Source organism: Poromitra crassiceps, assembly GCF_964638095.1.
Source record: "Poromitra crassiceps genome assembly, chromosome: 14".
In the NCBI taxonomy this organism is placed as follows: Eukaryota; Metazoa; Chordata; class Actinopteri; order Beryciformes; family Melamphaidae; genus Poromitra; species Poromitra crassiceps.
Genome location: NC_139633.1, coordinates 34,004,604 through 34,032,550, shown reverse-complemented (window position 1 = coordinate 34,032,550; position 27,947 = coordinate 34,004,604). Strand labels below are relative to the sequence as shown.

Sequence of the window (27,947 nt, the reverse complement as noted above, 5' to 3'; positions counted from 1 at the left end):
ATACTTTGTACTTCAATGATTTTGGTTTTATTGCAGTGTGGGATTTTCTGTCAACGTCCAATTTGCAGATGCTTCCTGCTCTCATGCCCGACTGCCGATACCGATGTATCCCACATCTTTTTATTTATTTATGTATTAATTTAGTTTTTCTGCCTGATTTCGGGGAGCATCGGGTTTCTCCTGGTGCGGAATTGGCACGTGTCGTGCCTGATTTTGTGTGAACCTAAGTTGTGCTTCAACTTAGGTTAAGTAAGTCACGCTGGCGTGCACACCCTCACACCGGGGATTACTAGCATCGAATAGCTAGTCAACCATGGAACATGTGGGCGTAATTGGGGCATCATTGTTCCGTCGTATCGGCAGGGATGTTTCCCTGTGCATCCCTAATTAATCATACATCAATGATTATTGTACCGTTATATAGAACTAACGTGGGGCGGGAGGGGAGGGCATTGGACGCCACATGGGTGGGAGGGAGGGATGAACTTCTTTTTATTTATTTTGATTTGCTCCTAGGTGGGATTATATGATTCTTTGTGTCTGTCATTGCGATGTCTGTTGCTTTTCTTCTTCTTAAAAAAAAAAAAAGATAACAAAGAAGAAGCATTTGTGTGGACTCCTGCCTCTTCATACCCTGGGAGAGAAGCTCCAGGTCTTGGGGCTCTTGGAGCTGTAGGTCGCCCTCACCGTGTGGATGTTACTCAACACCTGCAACACAAACACAGTCCCTTCACTATCAGACAGAACGTCCAAACAACATCAGCTAGAACTAGAATGACCGCACCGCAGATATATGCCTCCGCCAAACAAGTGAGCAGTCGACATCCATGTCTGTCCAGACTTGGACTTTTGAGTCAAATGTGAAGAAATTCCGTCAAGGCGTTACTGAGATATGGCGTTAACGAGCTCGAAAATGGCGTTCGTGAGTTCACAGTGACCTTGACCTTTGAGGACCAATATGTAATCAGTTCATCCTTGAGTCAAAGTGACGTTTGAGGCAAATGTGATGAAATTCATTCAAGGCCTTCCTGAGATATCGCGTTAACAAGCTCAAAAATGGCATTCGTGACAGAGACAGTGACCTTCAACTTCAACCTTTGACCACCAAAAGGTAATCAGTTCATCCTTGATTCAAAGTGGACGTTTGAGCCAAATTTGATGAAATTCCGTCAAGGCGTTCCTGAGATATCGTGTTAAGGAACATCGGAGGGACGTACGGACGGGCAACATGAAACCATAATGCCTCTGGCTCGGCTAACGCTGGCGGAGCCATAATAAAAATGTAGGCCTACGACTAATGATTATTATCAATTAATTACTGTTTCAATTAAACATTTAGTCTACAAAATCTTTAAAAAAAAAAGAACATCACAAAAGAGCCCAAAAGTGACTATTCAAATATGTTACTTAGACTGACCAAAAACCAAAGTATTAATTTTATAATATGAAAATCTTTTCATTTGTGAAGCTGTAACCAGGAAATGTTTGGTATTTTTCCTTGATAAATGAGTAAGTAATTGATGATCAACATTGTAATAAATTAATTTGCTGTCATTTGACAGCACTAATAGTAATAATAATTTGTATATTGCTAGTCCACAACCCAAAGATATTCAGTGTACTGTCATAAATTAAATTAATTATTATTATTATGTAATTCTTTTTCCCCACCTCCCTCTCTTCCGTCTGGCCCCTGTCCCTCCCACACTCTCCCTCCCTCCCCTCTGTTTCCATAGATCCCTGATCGATGTGTTAATTGTTACTTGTATCTGTTGCCTGTTGTTATCTTGTTTTCTAGGTACTCATAATGTGTCAGCGTCTTTGGGTCACTGAAAAGCGATTTATAAATTAAATTAATTATTATTATGATGATGATGATGATTATTATTATTATGTCTAGCAGAATTCACACTTAAGCCCCACCTGAGTTCCATCGAAGGCACAGAGGCGAATGTGTCTGCTGAGGACCTGAACTCCAACACCAGGAGTGGGAATCCTCCTGCAGCTCCACAGGGTGAAACAAACACTCGTCCTGACCTGACGAGAACGAACCTACAGGAGAGGAGAGAGGAGGAGAGAAAGGAAGAGAGGAGAACAGAGGAGAGGAGAGGAGAGGAGAAGGGAAGAGAGGAGAGGAGAGAGGAGGAGAGGAGAAGGGAAGATAGGAGATGAGAAGTGAAGAGAGGAGAGGGGAGGAGGGGATAGGAGGAGAAGAGAGGAAAGGAGAGGAGAGGGGTGAGGAGAGAGGAGAGTTGAGAGGAGGGGAGAGGAAAGGAGAGGAGAGGAAACAGAAGCATTAATTAATGACTAGAGGCTTTTAGCCTGGTAAACTGAACTCACATCACATTTCGTTCTACCAAACCATCTGGCCTCAAGCCCTGCGAGGGCTTTCTGCAGAAACTGCAAAGCGTACGAGCCAATCAGCGACCAGCCTCGTAGTTGATATCGTAACCGGCCAATCAGGAACGCTGCTGGAAAAACAGTAATGGCTGCCTCCGTGACTGTCCGCCTCGAGTAGTAATGTCAACATTCGTTGAGTTTAAGCAGCCATAAAGTGCAGTTATTGCTGAAATAGACTCAATAACAACAATTAAACAAGTACAGGAGTTTACATCAGTGGGGTTTCTCGGCGGAAAAGATGGTTTCCTCTGAAATGTGAGTTGACGTGACCGGCTGGTTTACCAGGCTAAGAGGCTTTGCCCTGGTCCATTAAAACACACAGACAAACAAATACCAATCTGGGTACCCAGAGTCTCTCAGGCTGATGACTAATAAGACTCTGAGACAGACGGCTGATACTTTGGGCTTTCCGATGTAGAGCGGACGTCTGCACCAACACTTCCACTTCCATCGTTGTTTCCAGTCTGACAATGTCTCAAATGCAGTTATCTGTTTATAGAGATGAGCCACAATGACGTCTGGACCTAAAACACCTACAAAAAGTATCGATCAATCAACTACAACTCAATTCTCTCAGAGGAAGTCTTGGTGCACCTGTGTTACTTCCTGCCTTTTAGACACAAAATAGCTGCTGTGAAAAAGGCCTATTCTCTCAGAGGAAGTCTTGGTTCGGACAACCGACATACCGGTCGTCTGGCCCAGACTCGTATTAGTCGTCAGACTGAGAGACTCTGAGGTACCCAGATTGCACACATACAGACAAACACAGTGTCTCACCTTGCCAGTGTCTGGGTCCAGGAAGAGGTCTCTAAAGGAGAGCTGTGATTGGCTGAGCTCAGGCTGAAGGTAATGACTTCCTCTGTACGTCAGCCCTACAGAAGAAATGTTTATATCAGTTAGTAAAACAAAACAAATGATGGTCTCTGATGGTCAAGGATCCCACTTGAACTTTTACTCATGCTTCTCTGCACCCACACCAAAGAGCACCTGTTTCAGTGATTTGACCAAGGACCCACGCAGCGCTTCCTCATCCCTTCTCTCAATTAAAAATGGTCTTTTACAGCAAGGTTTATTTTGCACAAATTCATAAAAAAAAGATTCTCATGTTGTAATAATAAAAAAAGAAATGCCTCTTAATGTGTTGTAATTTTTTCGCTGTGGTATCGAAAATGGTATCAAGTATCGATATTTTCTTGGGTATTGATATCAAAGCTGAAATTCTAGTATCGTGACAACCCTATATAACATCAACTACATTTGACCAGTTAACGGCATGCTGCTTGATAAAAAGAAAAAGAAAAAATGCAGCAGATTCCACCTGCTAGTTTGTTCCAATGCAAATTGACTGCAGGCGCACTTATTGTTTATTGTTTATTTCAGATCCCCATTAGTCACTGCCTCAGCAGCCACTATTCTTCGTGTGGTCAAACACATCAGTTACAGTACAATTAAAAAGTTAAAAAAAGTACACCAATAAAGTACTCAATACACATACATACATATATCCACATCCATACATACATACATGTACATAGGCTACAGTGTATACATACATACATACACACACACACACACACACACACACACACACACACATATAACAAAAACAAAAGCAACAATTATCCTAGACGAGATGTTGCAACTCTTCTATTATATGGCTCTGGCGTTAGCTAATGATAACATGAGTGGGGGAAAGGGGCAGTATCATCCATCTGCAGCGCCGGAGCACCATCGCCCCGCCCACCGTGTACGTTCTCAGACCCGCTGGATGTGTACACGTACAGACCGGAGTACGTTTCTAGACTCCTTCAAAAATAAAAGCCCAGGGGGCATGGTGGTTCAGTGGTAGAGCTGTCGCCTCACAGCTAGAAGGTCCTGGGTTCGAGTCTCAGCTGGGGCGCTGTGAGCGCTGAAGGAATGCGTGCCCGTCCGCATGTCCTCGAGTGCCCACCGCCCGGGTGGGGTCGTCAAAAGGGCCTTTCTGTGTGGAGTTTGCATGTTCTTCCCATGCCCCCTGGGGGTTTCCTTCATATAGGAACCCCTCACCAAAACATGCAATATCCTGATTGCTAATGTGGTTCCTCCTCTGGTCGTTAAGGGCGCCTGTTTGAAGGGAGGGGAACTGGTTGGAATAGCGTGAACCTCCCACATGCTATGTCCTACCAGTGAAGCTTGCCCTGTCAGGTGAAAAGAAGCGGCTGGCTAACTGCCCATGTCTCGGAGGAAGCATGGAGCCAGTTTCGGCTCTCCCCAGATGCAGAGGGTGGAGTAGCAACCAGGATAAATAAATTAAATTAGCACTAATGGGGGATAAAAATGGGATAAAAAAATCCGGGGGGGGGGGGATAATAATAATAATAAAAGCCTGGATATTTTTCTTTTTAAATCAGCGTTCTGTAGGTATATGATATTCTATTATGCTTGTGTGCATTAGTCTTTCGGATGATTGAATGTTTCTATGATTCATGACCTTGGCGTTGATCTCGCTGGTTAATTGGCTAGCTATGCTACTAGCTAGCCAGCAACTACCCCCACTATGAGCTCCATGGTCAGCCTCTGAGACCCAGGACAGCCCCCTCTCCCCACCCACCCTCCAGCCCGCTTCTACCCCGACTTAGAGGCCCCTTCTCCAGGGGAGACCACCTCCGGGAGCCACCCACCTTCCATGAACCTGCCCAACCGCATACCCAGTATTAAGCACCCCTCCCCAGGCTACACACAGATCCCCGCCCCGCCAGGACCTTGTCCTCCGGCGACCTACGTTACCAACTTGCTGGACCTTGCTGGCTCAGTGGCCACACTTTACGGACTTTGCTATCTAGCTATAGCTAACATCAGTGTTTGGCTGCTGCAGTGCTCGCCTACCTCGCTCGCACTGACTGCTTTTATTTTTGAATCCGGTCTGTACGCGTACACTTCCAGTCTGTATGTGTACACTTCCGTCTGTATGCGTACGCTTCTGGTCTGTACGCATACAGACTGGAAGTGTACGCATACTAGGGCTGTCACTTTTCATTCGAAATTCGAATGCAACTTCGAATGTGGGGGAGGGGGTTCGTTTTCGAAATGTAATTTGAATGTTCGATTTTTTTATTTATTTTTTATTATTATTATTATTATTATTTTTTTATGAACCAAAATTAACCAACTGCTGCTTGCTGGTAATGTTAATCCCATGTCAGAAAAAGTCTCCAGATTTGTCGCGTTAGTCTCTTCTGAGAAAGATTGTCTCCAGGGTCTGAAAAGTTGTCTCGAGTTGGATGCAGCCAAGTTTGTGAGGCAGTGTTGTGACTGTGAGTGTCCAAACTAACACGTCGGGCTGATGCCCGGTGGCCTGCAGTGGGTTGCACCAGCTGTGCGTAAGTTGAAACGTAAGCTAGTTTGAACGTAAAGTCTCACTAAGTCCGAGTTTACGCACTACTAAAAATATTTGGGTTGCACCAAGTGAAATAGTTACAACGTAGGCATAAGTTAGAACTTAAAATTTACACCTATGTCTTACTAGGTGTAAAGTCCTCCGTAAAATAGCAGTTGGCACGGATTGCAACTTGGCACCGTGGCGCATCGTTGTTTTGCGTCCGCAACGCGCTCTCCGTGATAAATTACACCCTTTGATATTTATGACTCACGCTTTTGTTTCCCACAAGCTGCAGCACTGCATACAAATTAAAATAACCGCAACAATTTAGTGAGGCAGGATGGTGGTATAGCCTACAATACTGATGAAGAGCTCACAGATAAACGTTAACAGTAATATGAACCTAAACGAACGTTACTCAATAACGTTCTCATTTGATTAGTGTTGATGAAATATGAAAGCACTAATTTGCGGTGGGCAACATGTCCTGTTTTCACTCCACTTAAACAACCGTAAATAAACACCGTTTCCACCGTGCTTTTCACTGATTGGTCACAGATACTGTACACGTCATTGTCTGCGACACTATTTTGGTTAGTATGGACTTTAGGGTCTACTAGTTAAGATGTACCTTACGTCTCCGTGGTGCAACCAAACAAAGACACAACTTTAGTGTCAAACTAACTAGTTTGAACGTAACAGTTAGTGTGGACTTTACACCCTAACTTAAGACAGAACTTACGTTCAGCTGGTGCAACAGGCTGCTGGACTGAAAATAAAATAAAAATAAAAATAACCAAAAAACTTCGAATATATTCGAACGAATTTCGGGCAATTAAAGTTCGTTCGAATTTTATTTTGGGAAAAAGTGACAGCCCTAACGCATACAGACGGAAGTGTACGCGTACAGACCGGATACTTTCTAGACCTACTCCTTCAAAAATAAAAGCAGTCAGTGCGAGCGAGGCAGGCGAGCACTGCAGCGGCCAAACACTGATGTTAGCACGCAAGCTAACGTTTGATAGCTCCTGGGGGACGGCTGGCTGTCTGTACAGCCCGGGAGCGGTGCTTAAGTGTGGGCCACTGGGCCAGCAAGGTCCAGCCAGTGGGTAACGTAGGTCCCTGGAGGACAAGGTCCTGGCGGGGCGGGGGTCTGTGCGTAGCCTGGGGAGGTCTGCTAATAGTGGGTATGCAATTGGGCAGCTTCATGGAAGGTGGGTGGGGTGAGGGGGCTGTCCTGGGTCTCAGAGGCCGACCATGGAGCTCATAATAGCGGGGGTAGGAACAGGATGGACGAGTTGCTAGCTAACGTTAGCTAGTAGCATAGCTAGCCGATTAACTAGCCAGATCAACCCCGGGAATGTGATCAATGTTGGGGGGAATAGTCTGTCAACATCTGTCATGAATCATGCAAACATTCAATCATCCTACAGACACTAATGCACACAAGCATAGAATATCATAATACCTACGCCGATTTGAAAAGAAAAATATCGAGTCTTTTATTTTGTTAAGGAGTAGGTCTGTGCTCTGTACACGTACACTTCCAGCGGGAGAACGTACACGGTGGGCGGGGCGAGATGCAGATGGATGTATCTGGAAAGGGGGGGTTCACCGTGACGTAACGCTGAATCAAATCGGCCATTTTGGAGGCCCCAAAAAAAGGAGGTTTGAACCCCTAGAGGGCACTCTCACTGCCTGAAGATGACACAGTGTACCGTGTAGAATTCTAACAGTTTAGTCTCAAATGTAGAGATTTTTCCTTCACACACCACCTCAAAAGCCATATACATTAGTTGAAAGCTGAAAAAAAATTGTTTTAAGGGTTAGTCCTCCTTGAAGTGTGTGTGTGTGTGTGTGTGTGTGTGTGTGTGTGTGTGTGTGTGTGTACTAACCTTCCTCCACCAGCAGTTTATTAAGAGTTGATGGTCTGAATCCTGAAGGGATCGCCCCCATGGCAGAGAGCACATCGGTCGTATCAATCTGTCCATCACAATCACACACACACACACACACACACACACACACACACACAGTGAAAACAATAAGAATTCTCAATGCAGTGCAGAACAATTGGTGCGTGGAGAGCGTGTCACCTCAGTCAGAGCCTTCCTGACAGTAGACCAGTTGGAATGGGAAGCAGTGCTGTTAGAGAGCAGAGAGGAATGGAAACACTGACATTATTCAGAGAAAGCATCATTAAAACAACATCATCATCAATTTCAATCTAAATAAATTCTGTATTTTGATCACTTGTTGTCGTCGTCGTCGTTTTTGTTTCCTCCCAGTTTTCTCCCCAGTTGTACTCAGCCAATTCCACCTGTCTAAGTTGTCCCCGTCGTTGCTGCAGCCCCTCTGCTGACCTGGGGCAAGTTGTAGACTAGCACATGCTTCCTCTGATACATGTGCAGTCGCTAGCTGCTTATTTTCACCGGACAGTGAGGCGTTTCACCGGCAGGATGTAGCAAATGGTGGGATCATGCTATTCCACCCCAACGACCAAAGGAGGCGCTAGTGCAGCAACCAGGACACGTACCCATATCCGGCTTCCCACCCGCAGACACGGCCAATTGTGCATGTATGGACATCCAACCAAGGCAACACGGGGCACGACAGTAGATCCTGTGTGTTTCTTATGTGTATTAGGGGTGGGCGATATGACGATCTTAGATCGTTCACGATCAGAATGGCTCCACGATCTGCCTTTCCAGACAGATCGTTAGAATCGCGCTACATGCAGTGCACATTCTATCTGTTGCATTTCTATGTCTGAAAGACGCTTCCCAAGTTTTCCTCCCCTCCCCTTTTTCACTTTGCAAAGTGCAGCAGCATGGACGACAACACGGAGGGGCAGTTAGTTTGAGAGAGACACACACACACACACACACACACACACAGACACACACACACACACACACACACTTAACCAGGGCTTGCCTTGACACGAAGGACCTCCCGTCATCCCGGGGACGTAAAAAATAGCGTCAGGGACGATGAAAATTAATTTGGGGACGGAGCCGGACGATAGCCTAAACACACGCTCTGCTCGTTAGAATGAACAGTGTTAAAAATGACATGCCACACACACACACACACTAAACAGACATGCGGGCACTGGCAGAGAGACAAACAGGCAGATAGAGCGGAACTCATCGCGCAAAAAGTGTCTGAATCTCTGCTGCTCTTTGTGATAGTTTGAGTTTCATTTGCTTCAGTCGGACTTTGTCAGTTATTTTAAATGCGAGGACGCATTGCTCCTAATCTGCCCTCATCCTGCTGCCTCGTATTCTCAGGAGAGTGCGTTTCTGCTCCACCTTCTCTTTCCTTCCCCCCTGCCTCTCTCTCACTGCTCAACGCTGTGTGTGTGTGTGTGTGTGTGTGCGTGCGTGCGTGGGTGCGTGCGTGCGTGCGTGCGTGTGTGTGTGTTAGGGCTGCACGATTAATCGTATTTTCATCGTCATCGCGATACGAAAATGCGCGATGAACACATCGCAAAAGTCACGTGTTATCGCAAAAAAAAAAACTGAACGCAACATGCAAGATACCGGCTGAATAAGTGTCCAAGTGTCCAAATGTTCATGTCATTCTGGCCAATAATCCACTTCTGTTATAACATTTCACTCTGGAATATGGAATATCTTTCAATAATCGTTATGACTAAAAGGCTAAAAGTAATCTCATGTGTAAGAAATGACTGTTCTTCATGAAGTAAAAATGTAAATAATGAACTTGTTGGTTTTGGATTTTTTTTTAACTTCAAGAGTGCCTTTTTGGGTAACACTTTACAATAACGTACACAAATACTATAGTAGTTACTAGTAAACTAACCATTAACTAATAGCCAGTTAATGAGTAGCTAATGAAAAATTTGGCATTAGTCAATCACTAGTTAATCATAGTTAATGAGTAGGTAGTCATTAGTTAATGATTAGTATCTAATTTCCTGAGTAGAGAAGTTAATCATTACCTAATGATTACTAAATGTCAGCTCGTGAATAGAGTAGTTAATCATTACTTAATGATTCCAAAATGTCAGTGCGTGAATGTATTAGTTAATCATTAGTTAATCATTAGTTAATCTTTTTGTGTACCCTATTGTAAAGTGGTGCATCATACTCAGTAGTTTATGAATACTGAATCATTACCTGTCCATTAGTTACTCTTTTCGCACCCTAATATAAAGTGAAAGATATCCTTATCAAATAAACACTCCCTCCAGGTATGATTCGAACCCTGAACCCCAAGATCGTTAAATTGTAAGTCTGGTTATCTACCATCTGAGCTAACCAGCCTGTTATTTGGTAGAGCCATACTATAGGTCTGTAGAGTCAGAGACTAAGTATTATGTCCTATCCACATACTACTTTCTGTTCAAGTACTTATAGTTTTTAAGATATATTCCACCCAAATACGGTACTACCTTCTCTCCAAATACTTATAGTTTTAAAGGTATATTCCATCCAAATACTACTTCATGTCCAAGTACTTAGGTATGTTTCAGCCAAATACTACTTATGTCTAAGTACTTGTAAGTACTTGGACAGAAAGTAGTATTTGGGTGGAATATACCTTTAAACTATAATACTTGGTCTCAGGCTCTACATTCGATAGTATGGCTCTAACAAGCAACAGGCTGGTTAGCTCAGATGGTAGAGAACCAGACTTACAATTTAACAATCTTGGGGTTCAGGGTTCAAATCTCACCTGGAGGGAGTGTTTATTTGATAAGGATATCTTTCACTTTATATTAGGGTGCGAAAAGAGTAACTAATGGACAGGTAATGATTCAGTATTCATAAACTACTGAGTATGATGCACCACTTTACAATAGGGTACACAAAAAGATTAACTAATGATTAACTAATGATTAACTAATACATTCATGCACTGACATTTTGGAATCATTAAGTAATGATTAACCACTCTATTCACGAGCTGACATTTAGTAATCATTAGGTAATGATTAACTTCTCTACTCAGGAAATTAGATACTAATCATTAACTAATGACTACCTACTCATTAACTATGATTAACTAGTGATTGACTAATGCCAAATTTTTCATTAGCTACTCATTAACTGGCTATTAGTTAATGGTTAGTTTACTAGTAACTACTATAGAATTTGTGTACGTTATTGTAAAGTGTTACCCATTTTGGTTCGTATGACCCTCAACACAGGCTTTGAGAATCCCGTGCCACTTACTGATACGTATGCTTAAATTAACACACTCATATTGCAAAATGAATTTAGGCCCTCACTGTAATACTTCAGAAGTTGAATTTGAAGTTCAGCATTAATACATTTGTCATTTTTTGTCTTAGATTTACCTTTGTGTGTTATTGCAATATAAAACTACATAATTGAGAATTCGTAATCATAATGGATTCTAGATTCTGGAATCGAGAATCGTTGGAATCGAGAATCGATTCTGGATTCGGATCGTGACCCCAGGAATCGGAATCGGATCGGATCGTGGCTTAGCCGGATCGGAGCACCCCTACCCATTAATATTTTTGTTTATAGCATTTTTTTATTTATCGCAGGTCATATCGTCATCGCAACATTGAACAGTGTTATCGCACATCGCAGCTTTTCCTCATATCGTGCAGCCCTAGTGTGTGTGTCTGCTGAGCCGCATGTCTCTGCTCTTTCCCCACTCTCTCTCTTTCCATTAAATTAGCAAATTGACAATTGACAAATGACAATCACGCAACTCAATCACAGATAGCCTGTCAGGAACTCTTGTGGTGTGCTGCTGTGATTCAGTGGCACAGCTCAGTGAACTCTTGTCTTGAGTGATGTCAGGAAGTCTCTGAACTCTTGTGTTGTGCTGCTGTGAATCAGTGGCACAGCTCAGTGAACTCTTGTGTTGCTGTTCTTGTGTGGCCTGTGCATTCACACGTTGAATGCCAGAGCGGTGGCCAACACTTTTCTGCTTCACAAAGGATGAAAGATGGTGTACAAATGTGTGCCTTTTCACCCCCCAAGTGTTGACTTAATGGCTGCTAAAAGTATTAAAACTAAGTAGGCTTAATACACCTAGCTGATGCTTTATTCAGTTGCAATAGTGTTCCGCTGTCAACTCTAATTTGCTCCTGTTGTGCTTTTAAAGAAACTCTCATATTGCTGATAAGAAATACACTTCTCAAGTGTGTACTGCTTTTGGTAGTTTAGATATGGCTGTGTTAAAATTGGGAATGTAGGAACATTTGAACCATGGTTAGTTTAACAGCCCTCAGTGAGCCACAGACACTTCTTATTATAGGAGGAGAGAATGACCCTATTTCCCACTTGTGTTATGACCTCAGAAAACGTTTTCCTTAGGAGTTCAGGGTCTGGTCTCAATCACTAGTTGTGAGAGTTCTTCTATGCAGCATGATGTTAATTTCAAGATTCATTTTCATTAGTGGTGTGGCCTGCTATGTTTTGATTGTGTGTGATTATTTTCCTGGAGCTAAAGTGGACTTTTATGTTTTACAATAGAGAGATGAGTGTTATGGTTATTCCTGGTATATTAGTCTGTCTTCTCCCCACCTGTTGCCCATTTTTCCCTGTTAGTCTGCCTTTCCTCCCACCTGTTGCCTATGTGTCTCGTTAGTCTGTCCCATTACCTGAGTTCTCCCCACCAATCAGTTCTCCCGTTTTGCCCCCTGTGTTCTTGCTTTCCCTAGTCAGCTGTCTATATATTGTCTCAGTCTGTGTGTTGTCTTGGTCGGAACATTGTCTATCTGTGGTTGGTCGTGGTATGTATCAGTAACCCTGTCCTAGTGCTCTGAGTTTTTGGCTGTAGTCTAGCTGTGTGCTAGCCCTGTTTTTGTTCTTTTGTATGTAAAGTTTGAAGTAAACCTTTGATGCTCCTGGAAACCTTGCCTGCTGCTTATCTTTGTTCTGCGTTTGGGTCCACACATCACACCACCTACTAACCAAAACGTAACATAGCCAATATATTCGTCCCATCGCCCAACCCTACTGTAAAAATAACAGTGAACCAAGAGATAGATAGAGTGTTTGCATGCTTGTGAACATTAGTTTTCAGCACATGAATTATTGGAAACTCAGCGTAAATGACGACATGAAAATATTTATAAAACAAATTGAATTTTAAATTCCCATGACTTGTCTAGGTTTCTCATGGCCGTATGAACCCTGAAATTAGTTTGGTTGTACTTGTACTGTTCAGTAACTTGCAAAATAGTCTTAAAAATATGAAAAAGAATCGTGATAAGATCGTGGATCGTGATCCTGCCTGAAAAAATCGTGGTATGATATTTTTGCCATATCGCCCACCCCTAATTCCACCCCAACGACCAAAGGAGGCGCTAATGCAGCAACAAGGACACGTACCCATATCCGGCTTCCCACCCGCAGACACGGCCAATTGTGCATGTATGGACATCCGACCAAGGCAACATGGGGCGCGAACCTGCGACCCTCGTGTTGGTGCTGTATTTTTTATAACTAATATAGTCCTGGGATCCTTTAATTTGACCGCATCACTCTAATAATAAAGAATAATCTGAAGGACAAAACTGGTCTAAGAACCTCTGGAAACAACACAGTAAAACCAAATCTCAGCAGATTCCAGTTTTTAAAACGGAGAACCTCACCTCCGTTTGTCTTGGTCCTCGGCCATGTCTTCATCATCCTGCTCCTCCTCTTCCTCGTCTGACTCCTCATCATCATTATCATCTTCATCTTCATCTTCATCATCGTTGACACCAGAACCACTCTGAAATGTTTTGGTACAGTGAGCGGTTTTAATCATCTAAGCCAGTGGTTCACAACCTTTCCCCACTCATGGCCCACTTGAAAATCTCAAAAATGTTCTCAGCCCACATTCAACTGTAAACAGTATGGAGGCCAAATAATGTGTTCTCAGTCCACATTCAACTGTAAACAGTATGGGGGCCAAATAATGTGTTCTCAGCCCTAAACAGTATGGAGGCCAGATAATGTGTTCTCAGCCCACATTCAACTGTAAACAGTATGGAGGCCAAATCATGTGTTCTCAGCCCACATTCAACTGTAAACAGTATGGAGGCCAGATAATGTGTTCTCAGCCCACATTCAACTGTAAACAGTATGGAGGCCAAATCATGTGTTCTCAGCCCACATTCAACTGTAAACAGTATGGAGGCCAGATAATGTGTTCTCAGCCCACATTCAACTGTAAACAGTATGGAGGCCAGATAATGTGTTCTCAGCCCACATTCAACTGTAAACAGTATGGAGGCCAGATAATGTGTTCTCAGCCCACATTCAACTGTAAACAGTATGGGGGCCAGATAATGTGTTCTCAGCCCACATTCAACTGTAAACAGTATGGAGGCCAAATAATGTGTTCTCAGCCCACATTCAACTGTAAACAGTATGGCTAGAGTAGTCAGATTGTCTGATTTGCTCCCCCCCGTTTCCTGCTCTCTCCTCTCTCACACTCTAAAGCATGGCACTCATTCTACTCTAAAGTATGGCATCCCCTCCTTTCCCTGTTCTCTACACATACGCTCTCATATACTCCCCCCCTGCTCTCCCTCCCCACCTCCTCCCCTTCCTGAACTCTCCTCCCCCACTACTCTAAAGCATGGCATCCATTCTATTCTAAAGCATGGCACCCGTTCTCTTTCTCTTTCCCCGTTCCCCACCTCCTCTCCTCCCCAACATTTCCCATTCCCTCCCCACCTCATCACTTTCCTGCTCTCTCCTCTCTCACATTCTCCCTGCTCTCCCTCCCCTGCACCCTCCCCACATCCTCCCTTTCCTGATCCGTCCTCCCCCACTATTGTAAAGCATAGCACCCAGTCTACCCTAAAGCATGGCACCCATGCTATTCTATATTTCTCCATGATTGTTCAATAGGGCTGGGACGGATCAGAAAACCCACGGATCGGATCGCGTGACGGATTTTGAGCCACGGATCACAGATTTTTCGGATCAGCAAAAAAAAATATATATCAGATTTTTTCTCTCAAAATTAGATTTTCGATTAGATTTTTTTAATACTATTATAATTCTCTAACCATTTGTTGCCCTGCACAGCTCAAAAAACATTTTTTTCTCATAAGTGACACAATGTATGCTTTTACTCTGAAGGCACAACAACCCAACTTCCTGTTTTAGGTGGCACTGCTATGCCTAACTTCGTGGCTGTTGCTTGCACCAGTCACATGACACGGGTACAGACCTACAGACCAGACCAGGTCAGTCTGGAAATATAACGTTGATGCTACGTTAAGCTACTCAGTGGCCCCACATGTTGTTTTGTTGTTATGTGTCCTAAGGCAACATTTCACCGTCCGGTGATAATGTGTTTGTGAAACGTGTCCGCGTGTGTGTGTGTGTTTGTGTGTTGTGGCTCTCCTTATCTTGTGCAGCGCGCAACACGCTGATCGCATTCCTGTGCTTTTTCAGAGGTGTTGAAATAAGTTTGTGTGACGCTGTCTTTAGTAGCCACTAGCCACAGCCTTCAGAGAGACTTTACAGCAGCGACAAGGGATGAGGAAGCTCACTTGTGCTTGCCATGATGATGCCTGTCTGTGTCTGGCTGCGCTGGGCGTTCTCATACACTAACGTTAAACGTTAAATTAAACGAAGGGGGGGGGGGGGGGGGTCCGCAGACCATTGACATTCCGAACCGCGTTCCGAACTGTGGGGGCTGATCCGTACGGGTCACGGATTATCCGTGATCCGTCCCAGCCCTATTGTTCAATGTGTTATTATTACTACTGTAATTTGCTGCTGTTGTGTCAGCTATAATTAGCTAGACATATTTCCTGTGAAGCCCTCTGACACATGCTTGTGAATTAGGGCTATACAAATAAACTTGACTTGACCAAATAATGTGTTCTCAGCCCACATTCACACAAGTGGGCCCAGGGCCACAGGTTGGCAATGGCTGATCTAAGCATTTTACAATACACTGATGTTGTTAAACTAAAACCTCAGTCTGAAGTCTGAGTTGCGCTGATGGTTACTCACCAGTCACCTCTTTAAGTACTTTAAAATGCAACATTATCATTATGTCCTAAAGTGTGTATACTGTATTTGGCAAATGGATGGTGGTGGTGGTGGAAACGTAGAAACTAGAGACACAGGCTTGTTCCTGAAAGGTTGCTGGTTCAAACCCGAGACCAGATGGGCAAATCTTAGTTGGGGAACACTCTGCTATCCAGGTGCTCTTCACCAGGCTGAGAAAGGCACTTCACCAGGCTGAGGCTGTGCTGGAGAGCTTCTAAATAGAGATATGTGAGTGTGAAGCAGGACAAACTGTCAAGGTGGATTTTGGAATTTTGTAGATGTTAAATGGATGACACACCTATACATTTTTTACTGGAGGCCAAATTTGCTGGCTGTGTATGACTATAAGTGACTGGGCAGTGTAATAGTATGACTATAAGTGACTGGGCAGTGTAATAGTATGACTATAAGTGACTGGGCAGTGTAATAGTATGACTATAAGTGAAGTGACTGAGCAGTGTAATAGTATGACTATAAGTGACTGGGCAGTGTAATAGTATGACTATAAGTGACTGGGCAGTGTAATAGTATGACTATAAGTGAAGTGACTGGGCAGTGTAATAATATGACTATAAGTGACTGGGCAGTGTAATAGCATGACTATAAGTGAAGTGACTGAGCAGTGTAATAGTATGACTAGAAGTGACTGGGCAGTGTAATAGTATGACTATAAGTGAAGTGACTGAGCAGTGTAATAGTATGACTAGAAGTGACTGGGCAGTGTAATAGCATGACTTCAAGTGACTGGGCAGTGTAATAGGAGTGAAAATCAATGAAATAAACTGGTGTCATCAGTGTCATCTTGAGACACAAAATGGCTGGTTGACTGGTTGTGTACCTTCAGGTAGGTTTTAGGGACGACTCCTCTGTTGCCTTTAGTGTCCTGCGCCAGCCACCATCCATCTGCCGTCTTCCTGATGATCCTCAGCACCGTGCCCCTCTGAAACACAGGGCAACAAACCAGTTTGTGTGACTTCTCCCACATTATAACTTACAAATCTGCGGGATGTGACAAAAATATGCGCAATTCTCGCAATCCCGCGCCAAATCATTGACTTCGTGCCTGGCAGCTCGGGTGCTGCACGCTTGAAAAATAGAACAGAAGCTGAAACTTATCGCTGCAGCCCGCGTGCTGGTGTGATCGGTCTCGCCTCTTAACAAGGACGCTGAAATTAAACTGCCTCCACGCTGCGTAGCTTCAGCATTGCTTCAGCATAGCTTCGGCGTATGGTGTGTCCGGGCCCTGCAAGTCAAAGTTGCTCCTTTGACTTACAGAATGCACAACTGTTCTATTCTAATCACTTAACTTTCTGCATTTCTCCTGCTTATTTATGAACCTTGTTACATTGAGAAATTCCATCAGCCTGTTTGATGGACAGGAAAGCTTTCAGAATGAATATCTGACTTGTATAAATGGATTAGCAACCTTTTTTGATTTGTGATGCCACATTGACGTCACAAAAATCTAGGGACCCCAGAATTTCACTACATTGGTAATATCATAAGTATCATCATCAGTGACATCATCAATTGGGGTCGCGACCCCAAGGTTGGGAACCACTGGTCTAGGGGCTGATCTTCACCACACACCAAACAGTGGCTGAAAATAAAGGTGTGTAGTTGCCTTGCGTGAGTCCTATCAGCCCAGAGCCATAGAGATATAAGAGTTGTGTCATCTCCATTCACTCCAATGGACCAGTTGATTTGTTGTATTTGTTTGACCTCGCCATAGTTCCTGGAAGTAAGTTTCTGGATTAAGCAGCAGTGTAGAGTTGCAGCAGAATGGGCCGTTTGTGAGGTACTTTGAAAGGGTTTAAAGACGTTTAAAGAATCAAATTGTATATTATCAGCTTTATTTGATGCATTCAAGCGTACTTCCTGGAACTGTTCCCCCACACACACTAATAGCTATGTGAGTCACGTGTCTATCAAGCATTTTGGACATCAGTTGGCACCACACTCTCTTTAGCTCACTCACTCTGTATCAGCCTAGATTTCAGAATGATTCTACTAGGACTAGAACTGTGGAAACACTGTTTGAAGGGCGTGACCGCCCTCTGCTGGTTGAAGTCAAGATGATGGACAACATTTTTAAGACCAAATAAAAAGGCCAAGATGAAAGAAAATATCCTCCGTTCAATTGATCAAGTGAGAAACTTTAGGACAGCACGGCGGCAGCTAGACATACATGCTCCAATGTCAGCTTGATGAGGGGGTCCAGGGGAGTCCGCAACAAAATGAGTCAATGGTGTGAATTCACTAGGATTTCAATGAGTAGAAGTTAGCCCAAGGAGAGAATGTAGTGCATATACTTGGTCATAGCTTTCACTCGCTCCTGTTATCTCCCCATCGACATTACATTAAATTATATTATATTATATTATATTATATTATATTATATTATATTATATTATTCTTATTATATTATATCATATTATATCATATTATATCATATTATATCATATTATATTATATTATAGTATAATCATATTATATCACATTATATTACATTACATTATATTATGATATGATATGATATGATATGATATGATATGATATGATATTATATCATATTATATCATATTATATTATATTATATTATAATCATATTATATCACATTATATTACATTACATTACATTATTATATTATATTACTTTTTCGGGGAGCTGCACGCCGGCAGGTTCGCCAGCTGCAGCGTGACAGCTTGACACCCGACCATGAGTTCCGCTTAACAAATAAGCAATTTATTTGGCAGTCATGCAAACACATTGAAGAGTGCCTTTTTGTCTCTTTTTTTTTTTTTTTTATAGAAAACCTCTTTTTCATGATTATTCGAGAAGATGGAAAAACATTTGTTAGACCTGGTTATAAGAAGTCATTTTATAGAAATAGTGAAAGGGGCCTTAGTAGTAAAAGATTAGCGAGACTTTATTTGGATAGTCCGGCACCTACACAGAGTCTACAGAGTATAGTAACAGTTTATTAGTTGAGATTGGGCCTGCACGATATGAGGAAAATCTGCGATGTGCGATAACATTGTTCAATATAGCGATGACGATAAATAAACAGATATTAAAGCATGCATATTAGCTATACAGTTCCTATGTCTTTCTGCTTTAATAATGCTAATATAGACCCCAAACATAGCCTATGCCCACTGAATAAAGAAATGAAATACACACTGACTCTAGCTGAAACTACACACAGCGTGTTTGGGCTTTGGCAGAGGGGCGGAGCGCACTGTTGCAAGGGAAAGGTGTACGGTGGATTTACAACACAAGACAAAATGATCCGATGCTGAGTGGGAATGCATGACGCGTGTAAATAAAACCACTTTCGTTATTCATTGCGTTTCAGGCAGCCTTTGCGATGTGTTTAGTGCGCATGTTCATATTGCGATGACGATGAAAATACGATTAATTGTGCAGCCCTAGTTGAGATTAAACAATTCAGCCGTTTGTCTTTGTCTGTAGGTTTTGTATGAAAAGCTTATTAGTTTACATTTAACAAACAGATTCTGTTTCTTCCTGTTCCACACACCTGCACCTAGTGTAACATGTATGTTCATAACCTGTTCCACACACCTGAACCTAGTGTAACATGTATGTTCATAACCTGTTCCACACACCTGCACCTAGTGTAACATGTATGTTCATAACCTGTTCCACACACCTGTAGGGATGCAACGGTATGAGTTTTTGACGGTATGATAACCTTGGACAAAAATACCACGGTTTCACGGTATCGCGGTATTGCGGACCTTTATGTGTAAAAAATGCCAATGAACAAAATTTATTTTATTTTTAACAGTTTGCTGAATTGTGGACTGAGAAAAAATGTTAATGTAACCTCCAACTGTAATTACAGTTAACTGGCAAGTATGTGTTAATATAGTTTGTTATTATACTATGTTAATATAGTACTGTTCTTACTTATAAATGTAAACGATTTAATCTAATTAATTTGATGTGAAACTAAAACATCATAATAATATCAAATACACGCTTCTCTTTTGTAATGGGTGAACACTGGACACAATTATTGTTTCCTCACACACACACACACACACACAGCCTCTGTCCCTGTTTCTGTCTCTCTCTCACTCACACACACAAAGTTTGTGCATACTTTTCCACTGACAGGTTGGAGGAGTCTTTCGTCATTCTCTAATGTTACTTCTCTTCAGTGCAATACGTTTTGATAACGACCTGCTGTACAGCGCCGTTCGCTCAGTCAACTAACGTTAACTTTAGTGGAGAAAGATAGCTGGTGTTAGCTAGCTAATTAGCCATGTTAGCTGCCTCAGTAGGTAACGTTAGCATAGAGAGAGCATTTATCTGACGTTTGTTAGCTACTCCTCAAACCTGCGGGTGGAAATAGTTTATGTCCAATGCGATGTATGTTGAAGCAAGACAACGTTTTAATGTAGCTTGAATTTGACAAATAACGACGGGTCGTGCTCACGCAGATCTAAGCCCTGGCCATCCTAGGCTCAACGCGAGACTCATCAGTCATTCTGATGAGTCTCGCGTTGAGGCTATGGCCATCTGTGATTTTACAATAGCCGAAATATTCCCATACAGCCGACGTCGTCTTTTTAGATGGGGGGAAAGTTCAGGGGGGTCCTTCCTTGCGTTCTCCTGCTTTATCACACACGGTTGTAAACACAGTCAAGGGCAGCTCCTCACTACTGTGCGTCTAGGTAGGCATGCAGCAAGGGGGAGGGGCCGCGTAAGCTGCACTCTGCAAGCAACCGGCACGTTGTTTTGGGGAAACAGCTGATACCGTGGAGAAGGTATGACGGCAAATCTTAGTGGTTTTGATACCGTGACTTTTTCAAACCGGGGTATACCTTCAAACCGGAAACCGCTGCATCCCTACACACCTGCACCTCGTGTAACATGCATGTTCATAACCTGTTCCACACACCTGCAGCTAGTGTAACATGTATGTTCATAACCTGTTCCACACACCTGCACCTAGTGTAACATGTATGTTCATAACCTGTTCCACACACCTGCACCTAGTGTAACATGTATGTTCATAACCTGTTCCACACACCTGCACCTAGTGTAACATGTATGTTCATAACCTGTTCCACACACCTGCACCTAGTGTAACATGTATGTTCATAACCTGTTCCACACACCTGAACCTAGTGTAACATGTATGTTCATAACCTGTTCCACACACCTGCACCTAGTGTAACATGTATGTTCATAACCTGTTCCACACACCTGCACCTAGTGTAACATGTATGTTCATAACCTGTTCCACACACCTGCACCTAGTGTAACATGTATGTTCATAACCTGTTCCACACACCTGCACCTAGTGTAACATGTATGTTCATAACCTGTTCCACACACCTGCACCTAGTGTAACATGTATGTTCATAACCTGTTCCACACACCTGCACCTAGTGTAACATGTATGTTCATAACCTGTTCCACACACCTGCACCTAGTGTAACATGTATGTTCATAACCTGTTCCACACACCTGCACCTAGTGTAACATGTATGTTCATAACCTGTTCCACACACCTGCACCTAGTGTAACATGTATGTTCATAACCTGTTCCACACACCTGAACCTAGTGTAACATGTATGTTCATAACCTGTTCCACACACCTGCACCTAGTGTAACATGTATGTTCATAACCTGTTCCACACACCTGCACCTAGTGTAACATGTATGTTCATAACCTGTTCCACACACCTGCACCTAGTGTAACATGTATGTTCATAACCTGTTCCACACACCTGCACCTAGTGTAACATGTATGTTCATAACCTGTTCCACACACCTGAACCTAGTGTAACATGTATGTTCATAACCTGTTCCACACACCTGCACCTAGTGTAACATGTATGTTCATAACCTGTTCCACACACCTGAACCTAGTGTAACATGTATGTTCATAACCTGTTCCACACACCTGCACCTCGTGTAACATGTATGTTCATAACCTGTTCCACACACCTGCACCTAGTGTAACATGTATGTTCATAACCTGTTCCACACACCTGCACCTAGTGTAACATGTATGTTCATAACCTGTTCCACACACCTGCACCTAGTGTAACATGTATGTTCATAACCTGTTCCACACACCTGCACCTAGTGTAACATGTATGTTCATAACCTGTTCCACACACCTGCACCTCGTGTAACATGTATGTTCATAACCTGTTCCACACACCTGCACCTAGTGTAACATGTATGTTCATAACCTGTTCCACACACCTGCACCTAGTGTAACATGTATGTTCATAACCTGTTCCACACACCTGCACCTAGTGTAACATGTATGTTCATAACCTGTTCCACACACCTGAACCTAGTGTAACATGTATGTTCATAACCTGTTCCACACACCTGAACCTAGTGTAACATGTATGTTCATAACCTGTTCCACACACCTGAACCTAGTGTAACATGTATGTTCATAACCTGTTCCACACACCTGCACCTAGTGTAACATGTATGTTCATAACCTGTTCCACACACCTGAACCTAGTGTAACATGTATGTTCATAACCTGTTCCACACACCTGCACCTCGTGTAACATGTATGTTCATAACCTGTTCCACACACCTGCACCTAGTGTAACATGTATGTTCATAACCTGTTCCACACACCTGCACCTAGTGTAACATGTATGTTCATAACCTGTTCCACACACCTGCACCTAGTGTAACATGTATGTTCATAACCTGTTCCACACACCTGCACCTAGTGTAACATGTATGTTCATAACCTGTTCCACACACCTGCACCTCGTGTAACATGTATGTTCATAACCTGTTCCACACACCTGAACCTAGTGTAACATGTATGTTCATAACCTGTTCCACACACCTGAACCTAGTGTAACATGTATGTTCATAACCTGTTCCACACACCTGAACCTAGTGTAACATGTATGTTCATAACCTGTTCCACACACCTGAACCTAGTGTAACATGTATGTTCATAACCTGTTCCACACACCTGCACCTCGTGTAACATGTATGTTCATAACCTGTTCCACACACCTGCACCTAGTGTAACATGTATGTTCATAACCTGTTCCACACACCTGCACCTAGTGTAACATGTATGTTCATAACCTGTTCCACACACCTGCACCTAGTGTAACATGTATGTTCATAACCTGTTCCACACACCTGCACCTAGTGTAACATGTATGTTCATAACCTGTTCCACACACCTGCACCTAGTGTAACATGTATGTTCATAACCTGTTCCACACACCTGAACCTAGTGTAACATGTATGTTCATAACCTGTTCCACACACCTGCACCTAGTGTAACATGTATGTTCATAACCTGTTCCACACACCTGCACCTAGTGTAACATGTATGTTCATAACCTGTTCCACACACCTGCACCTAGTGTAACATGTATGTTCATAACCTGTTCCACACACCTGCACCTAGTGTAACATGTATGTTCATAACCTGTTCCACACACCTGCACCTAGTGTAACATGTATGTTCATAACCTGTTCCACACACCTGAACCTAGTGTAACATGTATGTTCATAACCTGTTCCACACACCTGAACCTAGTGTAACATGTATGTTCATAACCTGTTCCACACATCTGCACCTAGTGTAACATGTATGTTCATAACCTGTTCCACACACCTGAACCTAGTGTAACATGTATGTTCATAACCTGTTCCACACACCTGCACCTAGTGTAACATGTATGTTCATAACCTGTTCCACACACCTGAACCTAGTGTAACATGTATGTTCATAACCTGTTCCACACACCTGCACCTAGTGTAACATGTATGTTCATAACCTGTTCCACACACCTGCACCTAGTGTAACATGTATGTTCATAACCTGTTCCACACACCTGAACCTAGTGTAACATGTATGTTCATAACCTGTTCCACACACCTGCACCTAGTGTAACATGTATGTTCATAACCTGTTCCACACACCTGCACCTAGTGTAACATGTATGTTCATAACCTGTTCCACACACCTGCACCTAGTGTAACATGTATGTTCATAACCTGTTCCACACACCTGCACCTAGTGTAACATGTATGTTCATAACCTGTTCCACACACCTGAACCTAGTGTAACATGTATGTTCATAACCTGTTCCACACACCTGCACCTAGTGTAACATGTATGTTCATAACCTGTTCCACACACCTGCACCTAGTGTAACATGTATGTTCATAACCTGTTCCACACACCTGCACCTAGTGTAACATGTATGTTCATAACCTGTTCCACACACCTGCACCTAGTGTAACATGTATGTTCATAACCTGTTCCACACACCTGCACCTAGTGTAACATGTATGTTCATAACCTGTTCCACACACCTGCACCTAGTGTAACATGTATGTTCATAACCTGTTCCACACACCTGCACCTAGTGTAACATGTATGTTCATAACCTGTTCCACACACCTGCACCTAGTGTAACATGTATGTTCATAACCTGTTCCACACACCTGCACCTAGTGTAACATGTATGTTCATAACCTGTTCCACACACCTGCACCTAGTGTAACATGTATGTTCATAAATTGTCACATAGACTCTATAGAAAATCTGCTTAGAGTTTCAGCCCGACGGGACCCGACTCAGCACGACGGGTTCGGGCTTCAACTTACTCGGGTCGGGTCGGGTGGGGTTTGAATTTTCAGGCCCGGTGAGAACTCTAAATCTGTTGAACAGTTGAATTGTTGAATGTCAACTACAACTAATAAGCGGTTGAAATGTGACAAATACTCTGTAGATGATTATTAGATGTTACCGATGAGTTAATGTCATTGAAGACTAAATCCTAATATTGTTTGTATGAATGTGATCATTTATTTATCGCTTCTTCTGCCATGTTGCTCCATGTGCAGGAAATGATGAACCATCACGATGCCTTGTGGGCCGAATGCTGCCCTCGCAGGGGCGATCTCTGGAAACAGGAAGTAACTCACCTGAACAGAAAGATCTCCTTCCTGTTCTCCTCTGAAGTCGCTGAGTGCTGTGTAGATACGAGGGTCAGACTGAGAAGGCGGCTTCACTGCTCTCTTCTCATCTTCATCATTGACGTCACCGTCGTCATCGTCACTGTCATCGTCGTCATCTTCCTCGCTGTCTTCCTTGGAGGTGTGACTGTGGATCAAAACAAAGCATGTGGAAAAAGAGCCACACCGTCTAACACGACTTTGCAATGTTAATTAACCAGACGGGCGTCCGGCTAGTACAGCGGTAGATTCCTCGTATAGCAACACAAGGGTCGCAGGTTCGAGCCCCTGTGTTACCTCCAGTTTGGTCGGGCGTACATACAGGCACAATTGGCCATGTCTGCAGGTGGGAAGCCGGATTCAGGATATGAGTCCTGGTCGCTGCACTAGTGCCTCCTCTGGTCGGTTCGGGGAGCCTATTCCGGGAGGAGAATAACGTAATCCTCCCACGCGCTACGTCCTGCCAGTGAAACTCCTCCTTCAACAAACCATGGTAATACTTAAAGCATATTTGAACATTTGAAGGCAAACTGTTACGTTAGGTTTCTGCTGACATATTCACCTTATGTAGCCACGCCCATTTGACCCGGTTGTGTGGTCGTGTGACGACTTCTGGCAAAAAAAGAAAGAAAAAGGCTGGCTGCTCCAATAGCATCTAACTCTGAATTAACTAATAATTTAGCCAATTGTATGTAACATACCAAATAAAAGCAAACGGCAATGTCTAAGAATGCAATGCCATGTAACTGGCTCATTAATTCTCGCATTCCAGGGAATTACGTTAACATCTGCAGGTCTTATAGACGTAAGTGGCTCGAGCTGCGCTCGGAGGACAGAAAACCATCTGAAGCTTTCTTTGTTGGAGTCCAGGTATGTTTTACAAGAAAGTGCCCGTCATTGTCGATGATAACGTTATCTGACCTGGCTAACAGTGGATACTCGGCTTGCTTGCTGTGTACCGAGCTCAAAGTAGTAGGCTACGTTCTTTGTTTTACCCCCTGCACTGTCCGCTACAAGAACAACTCTCTTATTTGACGTTCCGTGACCACCGGAAGTGTTAAAACAACCCGGAATAATTTGGCCCACTCCCGCGTCTGAACATAAGCTGAATACAACACACTTATTTTGTTGCATGTTCTTGAAACTAATAATAACATATTTTGTCATATGGTCAAGAATATGGTTATGGCAGAAATACCCTGAAATACGGTGATATTATTTCAGGGCCATATGGCCCACCCCTACCGTGCAGCAGCGCTGGGTCCTGGAGGTGAAAGCTCCAGAGAGAGGCTGTGGAGATGCTCCATGAGGCCCTGCAGTCGTCTCTCCTCCTCCTGCTTCCTCTGCTCGTAGTTCCCCATCGGAGCCGGCTCATCGGCCTGACGACAACACAGACAGCAGGTTATTGTTTCAGTTTAGGTTAAGAGTCAGCTTTGATCAGACACAACAGAATATAGTAGGGTTACATCAAACTGTCTGGAAAAGACCAAAGAAAACAGGTCATATTAGTTGTTTGTCATTTTTGTGATGCAGAACTTGAGGCTCATTCTACTGCTGAACTCTTTACAGCTTATTTAGGCTTCAAGGAGAACTTCTGGGCGTCCTGGTGGCTCACCTGGTAGAACGCGCACCACAAAGGCTGTTCTTCACGTGTCCGACCCAGGTTCAAATCCAACCCGTGGTCGTTTGCCACATGTCATCCTCTCTCTCTCCCCACCTTTCCTGTCTGCCTACTGTCCTATCTGATCAAGACAAAATACCCCCAAAAATAATCTTAGAAAAAAGGAGAACAACACTGATTTGTTTTGCACATGATCTAACACATATCCCAAAACTGTAAACAATTTGCAGGCGTTCATTTAGTTTGACAGTTATTGAGAGTTGATTTGCATTCATTTAGTTTGACAGTTATTGAGAGTTGATTTGCATTCATTTAGTTTGACAGTTATTCAGAGTTGATTTTAATTCAGTTTTCAAATATGTTTGAGATCATGTGCAAATAAATCAGCGTTTTTTTCTCCGGTGACGTCCTTTAAGTGTAATCTAAAAGTATGACAGTATGGCACTAACCTTGGTCAGCTTCTTCAGTGTTCCCATCATCTTCTGAGCCGAGGTCTGCAATTCTCGACACCTGTTTGTTAAGTGGACACATTGTCATGGACATCACATGTTCTGTTTGTTAAGTGGACACATTGTCTGTCTGTCTGTCTGTCTGTCTGTCTGTCTGTCTGTCTGTTTACCTGTGAAACGCCTCTTCAGTGGCTCCACACCGACTCTTCTGCACATCCTGCAGCAGACTGTCAACCTGGGTTAGAGAAACAGTCCAGAGCAGAGGTGGCCATTCGAGTCAAATGACTAGTACACACAGTTTAAAGACAAGCTGAAATGGGTCTTTGTGACGTATTCCCACTGAAACAGGCTAGAGAGGCGGGACATAGCCTGTGGAGGAGTTTGATTTGACCATTGGAAAGTGGGAGGGACTGGAGTTGACGTTGGCCCATCCTGGTGCTTGAATGCTGCGTAGGGCTTGTTCTGCCCTCAAATCGAGTGGGATCCACATTATGGATCCCACTCGATTTGGGGCAGAACAAGCCGGCACCGCTCCGCACCGCAAAATTATGTATTTTACCGGACAAATCTGAAAGCTACCGGTCACGTTTCAATAAGTCTGTGTACAAACACAATATCATGTAAATACAGCGCTGTGGAGTGGCTCACTGCGCGAGCCTCGGAGCAGAGGACCGGGAGGGGGCCTCCGGGCGGATCGCTGTTTCCAAGCCAAGGCAGAGTGCTGCTTGCTGGCTTGGAGCATCCAACCAGCCACAGTAAGAGCCGCGGTAAATAACAATATTCCTGGAATGCGAGTGTAACAAGGCAGTTACATGTCCTTTGCATTCTACATTAAATGAAGATATTACTGTTAATTTTATGTTGTATGTTACTGTACATACTTATTGGCCAAGTATTAACAATTATGGGCTGGAAAAGTCTGCCCAGGTGGGCTAAATTACTGGCTTCCGTAGGAGGACTATCATATCTTCGGATCTGCAATCGGACGTCTGAGACAGGAGAGCGTCAGCCTTTCCCCTTTATTGCCTATTGGAACGCTATGTGCACGAGTATATTAAATATAATATACAGAGTACAGTAGTAGGGTCACTTCTG

General features: G+C 43.3%; 2 protein-coding genes across 2 annotated transcripts in view; both read right to left on the bottom strand.

The window, feature by feature from the left end:
- Positions 1–27,947, bottom strand: part of LOC310788759 (NLR family CARD domain-containing protein 3-like) — a 275,717-nt gene that overhangs the window by 139,773 nt on the left and 107,997 nt on the right. The gene's annotated exons all lie outside the window — the stretch shown is intronic.
- The window catches only part of LOC310789522 (nephrocystin-1-like), a gene marked incomplete at its 3' end in the record, with an annotated part of 53,597 nt that overhangs the window by 23,217 nt on the left and 2,433 nt on the right, over positions 1–27,947 (bottom strand). Inside the window, exons 2-12 of the mRNA XM_083651158.1 lie at positions 27,023–27,087; positions 26,853–26,913; positions 26,028–26,161; positions 24,753–24,930; positions 16,613–16,714; positions 13,368–13,489; positions 7,855–7,903; positions 7,654–7,741; positions 3,178–3,272; positions 1,924–2,052; positions 634–708 (exon numbers count right to left, since the gene is read on the bottom strand). Of these exons, the coding sequence (XP_083507284.1) occupies positions 634–708; positions 1,924–2,052; positions 3,178–3,272; positions 7,654–7,741; positions 7,855–7,903; positions 13,368–13,489; positions 16,613–16,714; positions 24,753–24,930; positions 26,028–26,161; positions 26,853–26,913; positions 27,023–27,087 (1,098 nt within the window). The remainder of the gene's footprint in view (positions 1–633; positions 709–1,923; positions 2,053–3,177; positions 3,273–7,653; positions 7,742–7,854; positions 7,904–13,367; positions 13,490–16,612; positions 16,715–24,752; positions 24,931–26,027; positions 26,162–26,852; positions 26,914–27,022; positions 27,088–27,947) is intronic.